This window comes from Cydia amplana, chromosome 14, assembly GCF_948474715.1.
Source record: "Cydia amplana chromosome 14, ilCydAmpl1.1, whole genome shotgun sequence".
Classification (NCBI taxonomy): domain Eukaryota; kingdom Metazoa; phylum Arthropoda; class Insecta; order Lepidoptera; family Tortricidae; genus Cydia; species Cydia amplana.
In genome coordinates this window covers 13,197,429-13,216,906 of record NC_086082.1, presented here as the reverse complement: position 1 = coordinate 13,216,906, position 19,478 = coordinate 13,197,429, and the positions used below count along the sequence as shown (strand labels likewise).

General features: G+C 35.2%; 1 protein-coding gene across 1 annotated transcript; it reads right to left on the bottom strand.

The window, feature by feature from the left end:
* Positions 1–1,537: 1,537 nt before the first annotated feature.
* LOC134654222 (lysozyme 1-like) lies at positions 1,538–18,357 on the bottom strand. Its single transcript, XM_063509692.1, has 4 exons — positions 18,180–18,357; positions 3,230–3,406; positions 2,602–2,675; positions 1,538–1,698 (listed from the first exon to the last, which is right to left on the bottom strand). Exons 1-4 carry the CDS (start codon positions 18,235–18,237, stop codon positions 1,558–1,560), a joined length of 450 nt encoding a protein of 149 aa, XP_063365762.1. The 5' UTR covers positions 18,238–18,357; the 3' UTR covers positions 1,538–1,557.
* Positions 18,358–19,478: the final 1,121 nt, after the last annotated feature.

Below are 19,478 nucleotides of genomic sequence, written 5' to 3'. Positions count from 1 at the left end.
TCGCTCCTAATAGTCATAACCGCGATTGAAAAACTCATTCAATTGGTATTCTCGCGCGATAAATTCCAAATTCTAAATGAATCTTCAATCGCTGTTACGTCTATTATGTTATGGGACTTATGGGTGGTACGCAAGTGGTACAGCAGCGAAAAATTTTAAGTTTGTAAAATTTACGAAATTACAGTGGTAGTTTTGTCAATTCGTAAACAAAGACATCTACGGATTTTCAGTTTAAAGTGTTGCTGTTAGTACAGCTCACAAATAAATAATTTTCTTAAAATTAATATACTTTATAGTATGATTGACAACTGATAAATATGTAGGTAAACGGCTTCATACGGTAATAAAATTACTAACATACGGTATTAAATAACAATATGTTAGCAATTACCTTTGTACCTATAGAAGAACTACATTCCAAAAACATTCCTCATATTTTCAACTCGTAGCATGCTTCATAAAATAACTTACCTACAGTAATAATGATAATATTAAGTATGTATTTTAAGTATAGTAAAACAAGGAAAAAAAATTGGTACAATTTATTACTATTATTTATAAGGTTTGATATAAATATTTCGACTGATGTAAGAAAAATGTATTAGAATAAAGTTAATTTAAATACACTTTTGTTTATCTTCTCCTAGCGACTTTATATCTATATATATGTACGGGGTCCCGTATCGCAATGACTACCAATTTATATTTAAAATAATGTAGATAGATGATGCGACGGCAATGAAAGGTTTTCATAGTACTGACGACTGTCTATAATTTTGTAAAGTTTAACCAACGTCAGTGTGTTCTATTGCGAGAATGCCATTATGACGAGACGAGAGCTAATAATAGTAAACTGTTACTCTGTATTAGACTTGGAGGATATAATCATACGGAGACGCCATGTCTGTAATTTTCTGTACAAAACAGTCTGCCGATTTTTGCGGGGGAGGGGAACGTCAAATGTATGCGTAACGTCAGCCATGTCAGATAAACGTCAGTTCATACATTGTGTATGACCGTTGGCCGCCTATTTTCGACAGAGGGGAAAGCCTGTTAATGGCTACTCCGTTTAGTTGTATCCTCCAAGGTATTAGATGAAGGGCTAAGATGGCCGCTCTTTATCATTTGTCACCATGCCTGTCATGTTTTAACAAGTCTTAATTGGTTGCAGGAGGTCTTTGGAGGTTTATTATAAATACTGGAAGGCACTTTAGTTTGTCAATACATTATTTATTATTTAATTTATAAACTTTATAAACACAACATTACATGACGGCGTTTGGAAGTAGAGTAATTGACATTCTCAAGTTTGAATTAAATATCATTCAAACTTGAGCTTCTGTATTCAAATTAAATGTGTCAAGCCAGTGTCGATTGCATATACACCCTCTACATACCAACAACAAGTATGTAAGTGCGAAAGTGACGCATGACATGACAGATGATAAAAACGCGACCATGATACCGCTGCAGCTTACTGATACAGTTCTGTACTCGTATTATTCAGTTCAGCCGTCTAATGCGGCTCAAATATTTTGCACTATAGTTTCAGGTTTGTTAGAAGCGGCACTGGTTAAAGAGTGCCAGCCTGCGTCGACCGAGCGGGTCTGTGTCCAGAGGAAAGTGGCAGGCGCCTCCACCATGGTGGTTTATCATCATGTAGTCGAAGCAGTTCGTCACGCCGTCGCCGTTGCAGTCCTGCGGTGAAATTCATATTATTTTTAACACGCTTTTATTAGGTCGACCTGTATGTAACTAAATTGTAATGGAATCTTGCAAGTTAAATTTGATCCACTTCCCGGTTTCCGATTGAGCTGAAATTTTGCATGCACATGTAAGTCGGGTGACAATGCAATATTATGGTACCATCGAGCTGATCTGATGATGGAGACAGGAGGTGGCCATAGGAACTCTGTGATGAACAACGCAACCTAATTGTGTTAGGGATTTTTAGAATTGTCTCCATGAGTATTAGTTGTCTGTCGTAAGAAAAGTACAGTCAGCGATAAAAGCGTGTAACAAAAATGAAATTTTTGCCAAAAACTTATTTATTTCTCATGCTCTGAAAGAGGGTTATTGTTGTTCTAAAAGGTGTGCAGAAAATGATATGCTTCTGCACTAGAGCATTTTACGTTCCAAGTATGACTTTTTTACGACATACAATTGAAATTTGGGTTTAAATGGATTTGTTATACAATTTCCATCCTGATATTTAACTCCCCATTCCATAAATAGCGATAGGTACTTTTGCCTAAATTGTTATGTAGGTATATATTGAAAGTAGTCAAGAAATACTATAAAAATGTATACTTAGTCATGTTTTTAACAAACACTATGCATATTACTTTCCTCGCAATAAGTTCGAAAACACTAGTGGAAAAATTTGACCGGAACAGAATATTTATATTTACATTTTTATTATTGTATGTATGTTAGTTTGTAAGGTATGTATCTTAGTTGCCTGACAATAAATTATATTTGATTTTGATTTTTTGATTACCTATACCTACATATAGATGCAACATAATTTAGAACAGCTGGACAGTACCTATCCACATAATACATTATTCATGACTTAGACTAGTTAGTTAGTTTAGTTACCTTTCCAAACTTCGCCATATAGCCTTCAATTATTTTTAAAGAACAGTGGTAGTCCCTCGCGCAGTCTTCGAACGCTGCAAAAAACGAGCACGATTCATGACATCATTCATTTCTAAGTACTCCCAAAATTCGCAATGAGATTGCGCTAAGGTCGCCGGATGCCATTACTAGATTCAATCTTTCCTCAATTTATTATAGAGAACAGGGTTTTGAAGCCTTTAACTTTGGTCATATCCACAGGCCACAGGAGAGGTGCTAAGAGGTGGTGTGCTATTTGGCCCTTTGGCATTACCTAATCAAGAACGCCAACAGTTGTCAGGGATATTGGGTATTCAGGCGGCCTAGCCAAGGTGATAATCGCTGTCGCTTCGCCATCGAATGGCTTTGTGTCTCTCCATCTCTCTTCCATATTAGTGTGACAGTGACAGTTGCGTTTCGATCGCTACGGAGCGTAAGCGATTAGCATGTCTACGGGGCCAGGCGGCCTAGCCAAAGTGACAATTGCTTGCGCTTCGCCATCGATTCGCTTTGTGTATCTCTTTAAGTCTTCCATCGTCTTGTGTTTCGTTCGCTATGTAGCGATAGCAATTGGCAAGTTGCCTACGGGACCAGGGATATTAGTGCTTACCTTGTTCCCTCACGGGATCGTCGTCAGGTAGCGTGGGCTTGCCGGCATCCACCCAGTACACTCTGGATATGTAGAAGGGTCCGCAGTAGCCCCCGGAGCAGGTGTGGGACGTGTTGCAGCCAGCCACATGGCAGAGGCAGCGGTAGCAGGCTTCGTTCAAGTTGGAGATGTAGACGCCTGGAGTCAGATTGTAACAAATAAATATGCAACTTCTTGTTAGGGTTCCGTAGCCAAATGGCAAAAAACGGAACCCTTATGGATTCGATGGGGCATTTAAAATATTACATTTACCTTTTCGTCGGACCTTTGGTTCAAAGGTACCAAGAAAAGTATAGGTATTATGCCAGGGCCTGGGGCCTTATTCGACATGCCACTTTTGACGTCGCATGTTGAAGTTCATTTGAATCTGAACAATCATGGGTTGTCGAATAGGTAAAGTGTGTCACCTGTCAGTGAATCTCATGTAAACAAATCATTTTATCGCTAGACTTGGTTGTCTATTGGTATGGCCGCCATGTTTGGATTTATGACATTTAAAAGGGGATTCTATGGCATAGAGTAAACTGCATTTCTATTTTCTATAGTTTTTTGATTCCCCTACTCGACGCAAGATGGAGTTAACAGTCAAATTTTGATCATGGCGTTATAAAAATAAACCGCAAGAACATGACATGCAGTTGCGTTGGTGTAGATCTATCATGAAAACGAATATATGACAATTGTCCAGAATTAAAAAAAACTTGACAATAAACATACAGCAATACATATACCACTAAATGTCAAAAAGAAAACAGATTTAGTATAATTACTAGGTAACAAATTATATATAAAGTTTAAATTTTAAACCAATCGTCGTGGGTCCTAACCCCGGCTCTTAGCAATGAACTTCTTGTAACTTGTGTGAAAAATATCATTTGATATTACACCAATTACTTTATGGTGAAGTAAAATATCATGAGTCATGAGGAAGACGGAGTAGCCAGTAGCCACAATAAGCTATATTTTTGTCCTCTGGGTTAGATGGCAGTGAAATAGGGAGAGATAGTGAAGAATGCGGCAAAATAAGCATTTATTGTGTTGTTCGTAGTTAGTAGACTAGTTTTTTTTCTAAAAATGAAAATTGACGCAACAGCAAGCTCATAGCCCCCTATGAGCCAGTCTGTTAGGTGCAGGCTTAAGGGCTAATCCCGGGGGAAGCGGAGCGTCGGCGACTAGCTGGTGCATCTGCTTATTAACCTCTTCTCACTTTTACCTCAGGTCCTTTGATTAATAAATTAAGGTAAAATTCGTAAGAACTAGTGCCTGTGTCATATTCTAAATTGGACGCTATGCCTAATTAGTTGTTATAAATTAAATACAATAATTATTTATTTAATTAAATTTATAACAACGCAACGTGGGGTTATTCATGATGAATTTTAATGGCTTATATAAGACAGCGGTCGTATATTGCCTCAGAAATTTGGATTTTGTCAGTTTGAATGAACAGCAAACTGGAGACATTGAGATTAATTTTAAACTTATTATTTTAGGTGTTCGTAAGAAATAAGGTATTGACAGACATTGACGGAAAATCGCGAAAACCCGGCCAGGTGCGTCGGACCACGCAAAACGGAGGAGGATTCCATACTTACTTCTTCTACCATGTATCCGTATGCCAAAATAGCAACAAAAAAGCCGAACAAAAATACCGTTTCTTCGCAGCACTAGATTTCAGTCCTTTTTTTAGAAAAGTAATATGTTTAGGTACATAATATATATATATATATATGTAAGTAATTTTGTTATGTGAAACTTATATGTTGTGTTACGAGACTTACGAGTAGGTAACTTTAAACTTTAACAGCCTAACAGATCCCAATAAGGCCTAGTTTACCCTCTGGGTTGGAAGGTCAGATGGCAGTTGCTTTCGGAAAAACTAGTGCCTACGCCAATCCTTGGGATTAATTGTCAAGCGAACAATAGGTTCTCATGATCCGTGGCAAAATCGAGATAACGCGAGGAAGAATAACTTTGTCACAAGAATATTTGGCCAAATATAAATCCTTACTCTCGTGTATTTGACCTACCTACTCGTATTGAGTCGTATTTTGCCACCTAGTAGCCTCGAATTGGTTGTTATATGTGGCTTTCCATAAATTAAGGGTCCTTATGCTTCAATAAGGACGTTTTCATGGGGTCCCGTTGTTTCCCATAAAGTTTTAAGTCATAATGTATTGTTTGTCATATTATCATTACTCATAAAACTGAAACCGTTAACATTTCAAGATTTTAGTTAGGTTATCCTATAGATAGGTTAGGTTAGGTTAGATTTGTTTTATGGCAATCCTGAAAAGTGACGCGTTTCTGAACCAAATTAATTATGACTAACGAAAATTCGAGCAAACAATACATTATGGCTTAAAACTATTTGGGAAACAATAGAGACCCCGTTTTCATCTGAAGTTGCAATAGAAATTGAAAAAGCCACATTTTTCAAGCTTTTACTTAGTTTCATCTGTCCCGTTGGTTGTCTGTCTGTTCCAATGTGGTTCCAATCAAATCATGCAAATTAAATCCCAGCAAAAACATAAATGTGAAATGAGAGCCAAGTTCAATATTGAGAATACGTGTCGTTGTTGACTCGCCGACAAAAGAATTGAGATCTATATGGGTGCCAAGTTCTGTGCTGTGTAGAAAATCCTGAAATTATAAAGGATTTGTCTTGGCTAGTTTTTAACAACAAACCAAGTTTTTGAAAAACTAACAGAAAAATATATATTACCTATATGCCTATACGTAAAAACTAGCCAAGACAAATCCTTTATAATTTCAGGATTTTCTACACAGCACAGAACTTGGCACCCATATAGATCTCAATTCTTTTGTCGGCGAGTTAACAACGACACATATTCTCAATATTGAACTTGGCTCTCATTTCACATTTATGTTTTTGTTGGGATATCATTACTTTTTGTACAGAAATTACTATAGTATTCATCATGAAAGCAGTTTGCCTAAGCTGAAAAGGAGACCCTCGCTAACGCGCGGTTAATTGTCAAAAAGTTTCAGTTTCACATTTTTTCTTTTGTATACGCCTTATAGTCTACTTTCATTCCAAATATCAAGTTTCTAAGTAATCTAGAAGTGGGTTAGGTTTTTGGTCTATAAGTATTTTTTTTTCCATCGATATATCAATAATTTCCAGTTTTCAGATTTTTCCCTCTATATGCACCTAATAGTCTACCTTGATGCCAAATATCAAGTTTCTAAGTCATCTAGAAGTGGGTTAGGTTTTTGGTCTATAAGTATTAATTATTTTTTTTCCATCGAAATATCAATAATTTCCAGTTTTCACATTTTTCCTTCTATATGCACCTAATAGTCTACTTTGATGCCAAATATCAAGTTTCTAAGTGATCTAGAAGTGGGTTAGGTTTTTGGTCTATAAGTATTAATTATTTTTTTTTCCATCAAAATATCAATAATTTCCAATTTTCACATTTTTCCTTCTATATACACCTAATAGTCTACCTTGATGCCAAATTTCAAGTTTCTAGGTCACCTGGAAGTGGGTTAGGTTTTTGATCTATATGTCAGTCAGTCACAAAAATGCCGGTTTTTAAAGGTTAATTTATCAATAACTGTTTGAGCTATGTTTATGAAATAGTGTATTTTGAACAAGCTAAGGGACTTGAATACATGTGCCAAATTTCATGTGTGTAGGTTAAGTAGGTTTCAAGTTGTGAAGGGGTCAAAAGTAGCTCGAAATGGTTCGTGTAATATTACACACGGTTGCTGCGTCGCCAGTTCCTTTTTCTTTGAACTTGGCTGGACACGCTACCGCGTGTCTAGATTTGACCCACTTCTCGGGTGTTCAATGAAGCTGAAAATTTACATAAGTACATAATATGTAATATGGGTGACAATACAATATTTTTATGGTTACCATCGAGCTGATCTGATGGTGATGATACAGACAGTGGTCTTTTAAGTCTTTTTAACTTTGTGATAAAACAACGCAACTTAATTATATTTGAAAATATTTAAAGAAAAATACAGTCAGAAATTAGAAATTTTGTTATCTAACCTCTCTATCACTGTTGCATATTCGAGCGATAAAGAGGCAAATAGCTGAGTTTCGATTTTCGCACTTCCCGATAGGCCCCTTTGTAAACAAACCGCCTTGATGTGTCTATGTCAAATTATTAATTGTCTGTGAAAACTTGTTAAAAAAAAGTTTAAAACAAAGGCGTAGGCAAAGAGTAGTATAATATGTATATAGCTTAGGCCGGTTACTAAACTTTAAATTGTTCGAGAGCATCACATTATATCCTACAGTATATTTGTGTTTGGAATATAATAGAACACTATTTTGTGAATGTATGTGTAAAGTAATCTCTAAAAAATATATTGAGATTTTTGGAAAAAAAAAATTTAAAAATTTAGTTTTTAAAAAGATGTAAACATCAAATTCTACAGTAGCGATTTTTTGTTCAAAAGGCATAACTAAATATTTTACACTGTAAGTAAAATATGCACCACTTTTTTAGTGGTGCATACGTCACGAGCAATAAAAATGTTTGAAATAAATAATTACAATACAACATTAATTAAACACTTGGTGATTTTCCACTATATTGTTACGCCAATTATTCTACTCAATCTAATAAAATAAAAAACCAGGGGATTTTATTTTTACTATTTTTTAAACAATTATAACGTATTTTACCCCACGCGCATTAATTCTACAGTATATTTTTTTAATGCACCATACAGCCTGTAATTAATGTTATCACAACGTCAAAGAATCTCCTATTAATACAATGAGCTTTTGTCACAATTGTAAAAATGGCTATCGTTAAATTATTTAAATGATCGGCGCGGGGCGGGAGGGGAAGCGATGGCGATACCTCAAGGCCGCACGGCCGCAAAGCAACGGATTGGATAGGATGAAGGTATCTTAGGGCGGTTACAGAGTAGCGTTTTATACGAGCGTACGCGTACAGTCACCAGCAATTAAATGTCTGCTAGAGCACGAAAATACTAACGACCTTTTTTCCTACGTCCAGTTGACCTAAGTTTAAAATGTATAAATTGCGAAACTTGTAACGACATGTGTCCCACGTTTAGCTGACCTAAGTTTAAAAAGTCTACCGTACCGCGAAGAAATTCAAAGGTGTATGTGAAGTCCCCAATCCGCATTGGGCTAGCATGGGGACTACCGTACGAAACTGATAATTTTATTTAACATCACGATTTTTGGTCGTTCATGAACTGTCAAAAGTGACGTTTCTTCAAATAAAAACGTCACTTTTGACACTTGTATGGATGGGATATGTCAGTGTCAAACAAGTGACTAAAGTGACGTTTTTTTTTAGAAACGTCACTTGACACTTGTATGGATGGGATATGTCAGGGTCAAACAAGTGAGAAAGGTGACGTGTTTTTAAGAAACGTCACTCTTGACACTTGTATGGATGGGATATGTCAGTGTCAAACAAGTGACAAAAGTGACTTTTTTTTAAAGAAACGTCACTTTTGACAAGTATGGATGGGCTATGTCAGTGTCAAACAAGTGACAAAAGTGGCGTTTTTGAAGAAACGTCACTCTTGACACTTGTATGGATGGGATATGTCAGTGTCAAACAAGTGACAAAAGTGACGTTTTTTATGAAACGCCACTATTGACACTTGTATGGATGGGATATATCGGTGTCAAACAAGTGACAAAAGTGACTTTTTTTTAAAGAAACGTCACTTTTACATGTATGGATGGGATATGTCAGTGTCAAACAAGTGACAAAAGTGACTTTTTTTAAAGAAACGTCACTTTTGACATGTATGGATGGGCTATGTCAGTGTCAAACAAGTGACAAGAGTGACGTTTTTTATGAAACGTCACTATTGACACTTGTATGGATTGGATATGTCAGGGTCAAACAAGTGAAAATATGACGTTTTTTTAAGAAACGTCACTCTTGACACTTGTATGGATGGGATATGTCAGGGTCAAACAAGTGAGAAAGCTGAAATATTTTTAAGAAACGTCACTAATACACTTGTATGGATGGGATTGTCGGTGTCAAACAAGTGACAAAAGTGACGTTTTTAAAGAAACGTCACTTTTGACATATATGGATGGGCTATGTCAGTGTCAAACAAGTGACAAGAGTGACGTTTTTTATGAAACGTCACTATTGACACTTGTATGGATTGGATATGTCAGGGTCAAACAAGTGAAAATATGACGTTTTTTTAAGAAACGTCACTCTTGACACTTGTATGGATGGGATATGTCAGTGTCAAAAAAGTGACAAAAGTGACTTTTTTTTAAGAAACGTCACTTTTGACATGTATGGATGGGCTATGTTAGTGTCAAACAAGTGACAAAAGTGACGTTTTTGAAGAAACGTCACTCTTGACACTTGTATGGATGGGATATGTCAGGGTCAAACAAGTGAAAATGTGAAGTTTTTTTAAGAAACGTCACTCTTGACACTTGTATGGATGGGATATGTCAGGGTCAAACAAGTGAGAAAGCTGAAATTTTTTTAAGAAACGTCACTAATACACTTGTATGGATGGGATTGTCGGTGTCAAACAAGTGACAAAAGTGACGTTTTTTATGAAACGTCACTATTGTCACTTGTATGGATGGGATATGTCAGTGTCAAACAAGTGACTAAAGTGACGTTTTTTTTAGAAACGTTACTCTTGACACTTGTATGTATTGGCTATGTCAGTGTCAAACAAGTGACAAAAGTGACGTTTGTAGGAACGTCACTCTTGGCACTTGTATGGATGGGATATGTCAGTGACAAAAGTGACTTTTTTTAAAGAAACGTCACTTTTGACATATATGGATGGGCTATGTCAGTGTCAAACAAGTGACAAGAGTGACGTTTTTGAAGAAACGTCACTCTTGACACTTGTATGGATGGGATATGTCAGGGTCAAACAAGTGAGAAATGTGACTTTTTTTTTAAGAAACGTCACTTTTGACACTTGTATGGATGGGATATATGTCGTTGTCAAACAAGTGACAAAAGTGACGTTTTTGAAGAAACGTCACTTTTGACATGTATGGATGGGCTATGGCAGTGTCAAACAAGTGACAAAAGTGACGTTTTTTAGAAACGTCACTCTTGACACTTGTATGGATGGGCTATGTCAGTGTCAAACAAGTGACAAAAGTGACGTTTTTGAAGAAACGTCACTTTTGACATGTATGGATGGGCTATGGCAGTGTCAAACAAGTGACAAAAGTGACGTTTTTGAAGGAACGTCACTCTTGACACTTGTATGGATGGGATATGTCAGGGTCAAACAAGTGAGAAAGGTGACGTTTTTTTTATTAATATTGACTTTCAAAGTATTGTCATTAGGCTTTTTGAACGTAGCTATTTTGAGCGTAGCAGTTTTAAAAGTATTGGTCTCAAATTATTTGTTATTTATTTTGATTTCTCGCAAAGCACTTGTTATTATTCCAATATTTTTTTGATAACACGTGTTAAATAAACAGATAATTGTAGAAATATAAAATTTTCGAGTGTAGGATGAATAAACATATTTTTTAAGCATAAAATAAAAAATAAAAAATCATAATAAATAGATCTCACGGTATCCGAGTGGTGCAAATTTCCATATCAATTGAGATTAATATTATGACCTAATCATCAAATTTTCGAATTGTGTAGGAATTTTTAAGTTACATTTATATCGATTATTTAAAAAAAAACTATAGATTGAGCTTACTGTACACAGCTCACAGGAAACTCTCGGGATTTCTTTGTTATTAATCATGAACTAACTTAAGACATATAATTGATACATTATCCCGACTGTATGACTTAGTCTGTATAGTGTTCTAGATATTGACCCTAGGGTCATTAATTTCATGAAGAGCTCAATTACGGTACTGGAGATAATCGTATCGTGGGCATCTGTAAACCCTAAATATTGATTAGAAAAAGCTTTCGAAACTGTACGAATTAATGCAAGCAAAATTTTTTCTTCCCCCGCCTAGCTGGTCAACTAAATCTTGTCAGTAAAAAAAGGCACGAAATTCAAATCTTCCATGGGACGATATCCCTTCGCGCCTACATTTTTCAAAATTGCCGCCTTTTTCTACTGTCAAGATCTGGTTGACCAAGTATACCTACGAGGGGCGTTCAAAATATTCTCGGTATTGATATCTTACAACCTCTTCTAAAATTTCTTTCGTTACTGGCCGCTAAGGTTTATTCATTGACATTAAAAAAAAAGTATAATTCGAACCGAGATGTTCTTTTGTTTTTCTGCAATTGCTGAACAAACATGAACATCATGTGGGAATTGACAATGTTAACTAAATTAGAACATCGATGCGTGATAAAATTCTTGACAAAACAGGGTAAAAATCAAAAAACCATAAAAGAGGAAATGGATTGTGTTTACCGTGAGTCTGCTCCTTCTTTATCTACCATTCAAAAGTGGTCAAGCGAGTTTAAACGTGGAAGGGAGAGTGTTGAAGACGACCCTAGACCTGGCCGGCCTGTAGTAGCTACTTCACAAGAAAATATTGATAAAGTGGAAAAACTTATATTGGAAGATGGTCGAGTGAAGGTAAAATCTATAGCACAAGTAACCAATCTCTCTATTGGTACCGTACATGATATTATCCATGACCATCTTAATATGTCAAAAGTAAGTGCAAGATGGGTTCCGCGAATGCTGACTCGGCTTCAAAAAGACATGCGTGTAGCTTGTTGTTCCGATTTTATTGACCTGTGCGGTGAAAATCCTGATGAGGTGCTGCAAAGAATAGTTACTGGAGATGAAACCTGGGTTCATCATTATGACCCAGAGAGTAAACAAGAGTCCATGCAGTGGCACATTAAGGGTTCAGCTCATCCCAAGAAGTTCAAGGTCATCCCTTCAGCTGGCAAGGTCATGGCCACGATATTTTGGGATTGTGAAGGAGTAAATAACTGATCGATTATAAAGAAAAAGGTGTAAATATCACAGGACAGTACTACGCTAACATTCTACGTCAATTAAAGGATGCAATCAAAGAAAAGAGGCGAGGAAAGTTAACCAAAGGTGTTATGCTTCTGCATGACAACGCCCCCGTCCATACTGCTCATATTGCCAAGGCAGCTATTGTTGAATGTGGGTTTGAAACTGTTACTCACCCACCGTATAGTCCGGACTTAGCCCCCAGCGACTTCTTTTTGTTCCCCAATCTTAAAAAGGATCTGCGTGGAAATAAATTTTCCGATGATGAAGCATTGAAGGCGGCAGTGGAGGAGCATTTTTACACCAAAGATAAAAAATATTTTTATGCAGGATTAAAAAAAATAATTGATCGATCTTTTAAGTGTATGAACATAGGGGGGGAGTATATTGAAAAATAAAAATATCAAACTTTTCGTACTTGTTTGTTTTCATTCTCATACCGAGAATATTTTGAACACCCCTCGTATTATAGCGCTGGCGGTACACCGAGAAATTCAGTAAAATGCTGCAAATGATGTTAAAGGTATGAAAATCGGTACGATTGATCTGTAGAACATTTGAAACAATTTGACCCGAAGCACCAACAAATAAAAAAAAACGAGAGGAGTTATGACGTCATCTTTTTTTGTAAGGAATAAAAAAATATTGTTTAAAAACCTATCGTGTTTGGTATTAAACGAAAGGGCTTTCTGAGCCGATTCCAAACATATATCACATCATTACATTTCAGTATTTTTTTTTTATTATAATATAAATAATTTTTAAAACATACCAATTAAGTTTGGGTTTCTCCAGATACAATACGGTAATTTTTTTTTGTAAAATATACCTCTAATCTTATACCTACTATCCTCATATCTAACCCTAATAAAGCAATTTTGAAATTATATACATTTAGGTTTTTTTTTATTTTTCAATTTTACATAGTGTGATCTATGAATCTCTCAATTAAATATTTAAAAAGAAAGCATAAAATTAATATATAACGGTTTTTTTCAGAAAGTCGCTTATATCTCGGAATCTATAAGTCGTAGTAAAAATTGTCTATGTAATAATTAAGAAAGAATTAACCGAAAAAACTCACCTTTAACGTCCCCCCTTTCCCGAGTTCTCCACCCCCCACTCATCAGAACTTTTTCTTACTTAAAGCTTAGATATTACCAAAGGAACATGTAATAGTATTTTATGCAACTGTTGTTTAAGAGAGGTCAAAAAAGGCGAGTGGCGTGAGTAACAATAACAACAAACAACAACCGAAAATTGTTAATAAAGACGCCATTAGTATTTTTTGACTCAGTTAAACAACGTTGCATACAATACTTTTTCTACGACCAAGCACTTACTTTGAAATGCAATGAAATATTAATAAAAATGGATGATGATGATTGTTTCATGTCCTAATGTGATAGGTTGTTCAGTGCGTGGGATTCTTAAGGGGAACGAAAATTTTATTATTTTTGCGCTACGACGCACGGTTTAGGAGATACAGCCCTATAAATATTTTTCTTCCTCTTTTTCTTTTTTTTTCTTTTTTTTTCTTTTTTTGTGTTTTTTAAATCTTACTTAGGGGTTCCTTAAAGGGGAACGAAAATTTGATTATTTTTGCGCTACGACGCACGGTTTAGGAGATACAGCATTATACATTTTTTTTTTGTGTTTTTTAATCTCTTTTTTGTGTGTTTTTTTTAAATATTAATTAGGGTTTCTTACAGAGGAATGAACATTTTAATATTTTTGCGCTACGACGCACGGTTTAGAAGATACAACCCTATAAAAAAAATCTTTATTTTTTTTGTTTTTTGTGTTTTCTAAATATTACTTAGGAGTTTCAAAGGGGAACGAAAATTTGATTATTTTTGTGCTACGACGCACGGTTTAGGAGATACAGCCCTATAAAGATGAAAATAATCGTACCATTAACCAAAACATGTATATGGTTTACTCATCTGTCAGAAATGACAATTAAAATTAGATTGGAAACAATGTATTCCATACAATATTTTTTAAGTGGTGATTACACGAAGTATCGTAAAAGTGCCAAAAAGATACTGCGTGTATGCACAAATATTTTTTTGGGGAATAGACTAAAGACTTGTGTTGATAACTATAAGTTAGGGGTTTAAAGGTGTGTGCACGACCCTTTAAATGACAAATAAAAGTACGGGAGTAGAAAAAGCAAGTTTCAATACTCTTATTTTACCCGAATGACATTATTACTCGTATTGAGTAATTCGGCAGGGCTATTATTACACTTTGTAAAATTGAAAAATTAAAAAAAAACCTAAATGTAAATAATTTCAAAATTGCTTTATTAGGGTTAGATATGAGGATATTAGGGATAATTTGAGGTATATTTTACAAAAAAAAAAATATGGTATTGTATCTGGAGAAGCCCAAACTTGGTATGTTTTGAAAACTATTTTTATTATAATTTAAACAAAATGACTGAAATGTAACTATGTGATATATTTTTAGCATTGGCTCAGAAAGCCCTTTCGTTTAATACCATACACGATAGGTTTCTAAACAATTTTTTTTATTTCATACAAAAAAACATGACGTCATAACTCCTCTCGTTTTTTTTATTTGTTGGCGCTTCGGGTCAAATTGTTTCAAATGTCCTAAAGATCAATCGTACCGATTTTCAGACCTTTAACACCATTTGCAGCATTTTACTGATTTTCGCGGTGTACCGCCAGCGCTAGAAGTGGGCAGCAAAGAGTAGTATAATATATAGGACCTTGGAGGATATAATCAAACGGAGACGCCATGTCTGTAATTTTCTGTACAAAACAGTCTGCCGATTTTTGCGGGGGAGGGGAACGTCAAATGTATGCGTAACGTAAAAATAGCCATGTCAGATAAACGTCAGTCCATACATTGTGTATGACCGTTGGCCGCCTAATTTCGACAGAGGGGAAAGCCTGTTAATGGCTACTCCGTTTAGTTGTATCCTCCAAGTATAGGACAGTCGGCAGTCAACGTTTGTTCCTAATAAATATAACATTGATGAATCAAGGCGGTTTGTTTAAAGAGGGCCTGCCGCGAAACCAATTTCGTTATCTGCCACCATTAAATTTCGCTCGTATATGCAAGAGTGATAGAGAGGCAGATAACGAAATTTCCCCCACCCCCCTTTGGATGGTTCTTGTTTGAGTTATAATGTCACTGTATTGAGGACTCAACCTTTTCATTTTTAAAGTGTTTTTATATCGACATGACACTGGCTACTGTAGTAAATGCCAAAAAAGAAAAAAAAACGCTGTCATAGTAACGAAAATAATAAACACGTCAATCGAAATAAACAACGTAATATCCAAGAAAAATTTGCAAAATAGTATATGATAAATATGTAAAACATCATTAATTATCGAATTAAGATTACATACAACTTTGTGTAAAAAAATTGAGGCAATTATACAGCCCGATTATACGGGTTACATTTTGAAAAAGATGATTATCTTGGAAAGAAGAGTAAATATACATAGGTGAACATAATGGTGAACAAATGTATAGTAAAATAGGTAGGGACATAATTCAGGGTTTGCTTGTCTGGTCCACGCATGCTGTACCTATCACGACCACGGCACGGCCGTCTCCTGCTAACTTTTCGCTATAATAGTAAAATCATAGGTCTAATACCTATGATTTTAATATTATAGCGAACAATATTTCATGTTCATGATCTCGAATTTAAGACTTTAGCTTAGATTTATGGCGTGCGGCCTAGCGCGCGTTGCCTCTATGAGGAGCTGTCAAAGCGCTTTATATCTGTATGCTTTTGATGATGCGGATCAGCATTCTTATCCAGCGGGGCAAGCGGCCAGCCTGAGAAGGGCACCCTACCGCACTTGGTAGGTCACTACACTCACTACCAGGATTTAGAGCTAATCATTTATTTATAAGTTTTTAATACCTTTAAACGAGCAATTCTTGTATATTTATTTATTTATTTATATGTATAATATATTTCGGGGATCTCGGGAACGGCTCTAAACGGATTTAGATGAAATTTGCTATATGGAGGTTTACGGGGGCGCAAAATCGATCTAGCTAGGTTTTATCTCTGGGAAAACGCGCATTTTTGGGTTATTATATGTTTCCAGAGCAAAACTCGGTCTCCCAGACATTAAGTTTTTAATTTAAGTGTTTTTATCATGTTTCATATTTAAACTTACAGATGTGAATCACCAGCAGAGTTTTTGGAGAGATGTGGTTTTCTTATTTCCTGTTACCAACCTGAAACACCATACCTACCTAAATATCAGAAAATAATAAAGTGAAGAAAATTAAATAAAGTTGAATGCTTAAAAACTTTATTGTTTTATTAAAATTAAACGAAAAAAAATGTGTAAACTGAAATAGATCAATTTTTTTTATTTGTAGTTGAATAACATATATGTATTTAATCTCCTTTAATTAAAAATCATCTCTGAGTAGATACATATTAAACAATAGGTACTTTTAGGTCTTGGTAGTAATGTTAGGTCTTATGACCTACTGTATTTGACTATATTACTTACCAAGACCGGAGCCTGACCTGTCAGTCACCAACTATTTTGATGCTCTTTGTAGGTAGCATCAAAATAGTTGGTGACTGACAAAGTTACCAAGTTACTAAGGTTACTACCTTACCTACCTATATAGTAGGTAGCAGTAGCGCAATATTTAGTCAAAATATTTTGACTAATTTAGATTATTTTTATGCCAAAAAAGTAATACAAGCTATTCATGTTCCACTTAGTAATAAAATACGGACTTTTCTGTTTCTGTGTCTGTGTTAAGGTACAACTTGTGGTTTATTAACGTGGTTTAGAAATAGGCAGCTTGAGTTGAGAGAGGTGATGAGTAAATTGTTTCATTTTTTTACAATTTTGAGCGTTTATAGGAGAATGTGTGGAGCAAGCATTATTTGACGTGTAGGTATGGGTTCAACAAAAAGATCGCTTGTCAATAAGGCATTCTTGCTGTTAAAATTCAATTATTAATAGCCTTTATCGACCATCAGCAATGTAGTCCCTTTTTGATTGATGGAAATTGTCACGTAAGTTCCACTACTCGCCGCCGCATCGCCTACAGCGCATTCGTTAGTCTATCGCTCACAAGATGTCATTAATTCATGTAAACTTACGTACTGAAAAAAAAAAGCTTTACTCTTTGCTATAAATTACCCTTTCGCACGTCAAAAACTCCAAGATGGAGCCGAAGGTCATAGAGAAAAAAGTCTACATTTGGAATCATTACTTGTCAAAATTTGACATTAGCAATCCACAGTTAGGTGACAACCAAACCAAACCATTATAAACCTTAAAGTAATAATAAAACAAAGTTGTTTTTTGTTAAATTATTGTTTGTACCAAATGAACTTCAGCACTTGATGAACTTCAAATGAACTTCAACAGTTGAATTTCAAATGACGCGAAATTTGACAGTTGCACATGTCGAATAGGGGCCCCGATAATATGCTAAAAGTTCGTAATGTACGAGTAATAAACCTACTCGTATGTATGTAGACGATGAGTTTATTTTAATAATAATGTCAAGTACATTTGATAAGATAAGTAAATAAATACATTAACTACAAGTCCAAGTTTCATCATTAGATAGCTTTGTTGATCGAAGTTAGATAGGACTGAGATAATTATATAAGAATATAATATAATTTAATTTTGTATACATAAGTTAAGTTAATACTTAATTTAGTTTTATTCATAGATAAACGAATTTATTTCATTGAAAAATATACAGTAAAAAGACCAATATATAACTTATGAACTAAATATATGTAATTAAAACTAACAACCCTAGATATATCTAAAATAAAACAAGGAATATAAAAACTACTGAAATAGGCCTCCCCGCGCTACCTCTGGCGCAAAGGTGCCCATCACACTAGCATTAAGAACATTTATTAAAATATGTCGTGAGCCGGATGTGGTGAAAATGTAAACAATATCAGAAAGGCACTTACCAAGAGCGTTGGAACATAACATAACCACTAAACACAATATCCTAAAACATAACTTCATTATGTTAAATATACCTAAGCTATTTATTAATTTTCTAGAAGAGACGATAGCTCGACCATTTTAGACCACACCGACGCTTTACTGGCTTATTTCGACAAAAAAACTACATTCATATGTTCGTTTGTTGATAATTGGTATAAAAAAAGGCGTTGGTAAAAAGTGCTGTTTGGCTGGCCTTAACGTCACTGTCTCATGAAGAGTAGCCAACAACTGTGGGTTTTCTCGTGCTCGAGTGTTCTACATAAATTATTGTCAGATAGAACACGACCTATTACGTAGTAGGTATCTTCAACTTTAAGTTTGGCTGTTATTGATGCGTAACCAATTAAATAAACTTGCGGAAGTGCCTACTGTCGGGATTAGAAAATAACTAATGTTTTACAAGTTGTTGCTAATGCTAATTAATAGCACGATTGATACATGATTGATACTCGAGCAAACGAAAGATTCCAAAGTTGAACCACAAGACTTGTGGCACAAGCATAGTGAATCTTTAAATAAAGTGGAAGCTTAAGCGTTGGGAGGGTTCCAAGGCCCGAGGGTTAAACTAACTTTGATACCGAGTGAAACCACCTCAAAATTTGTATCAAGTTAGGTACATTGCCACACTGTTGAAACAAGTTGCTATCGTTACCAAACCTTTTTATTTTTTATTTACTTATTCGATGAACTAGTGTTACCTAGTTTGCGTTTGTAACAGCTCTCCATCTTTTATGAAATTTGGTCATCAAACTAAACACACTCTTTTGGATAAAATGCAACTTTCTCATCAGTTATTAACCTCTAGGTAACAGCGTATATCCCGAATAAAAAATTTAAGATATGATAAGATAAGATGTTATTTATTGTAAAGGCCTTTCATAAAACAATAAAAAATGTGTCGAGTAGGCAATGTTCTGCGTCATACTTAAATGGCGGATGCACGATTTTGATTCTCTTCCGTTTCCTTGTACTTAATTTTAATGAATAATACGTTTTCGCAATAGCATAACAATTAACATGAGGTTATATACTTACTTATGTTATTAGTTTATGGGCGCACGTGATTTCACGAGTCTTGTTGACAATGTTCTGCGAATCGAGATTATGTTTTATTCATGTTATGCCAGACTTTGCAATAATTAATAGACATCCGCTTGATCCGTTTGTGGAAACAATGCTTTATTTCTTATAGACAATTGAGTCTCAAAAATTGTACAATTAGGTTAATGAAATTCATCATCTTCCTCGCGTTATCCCGG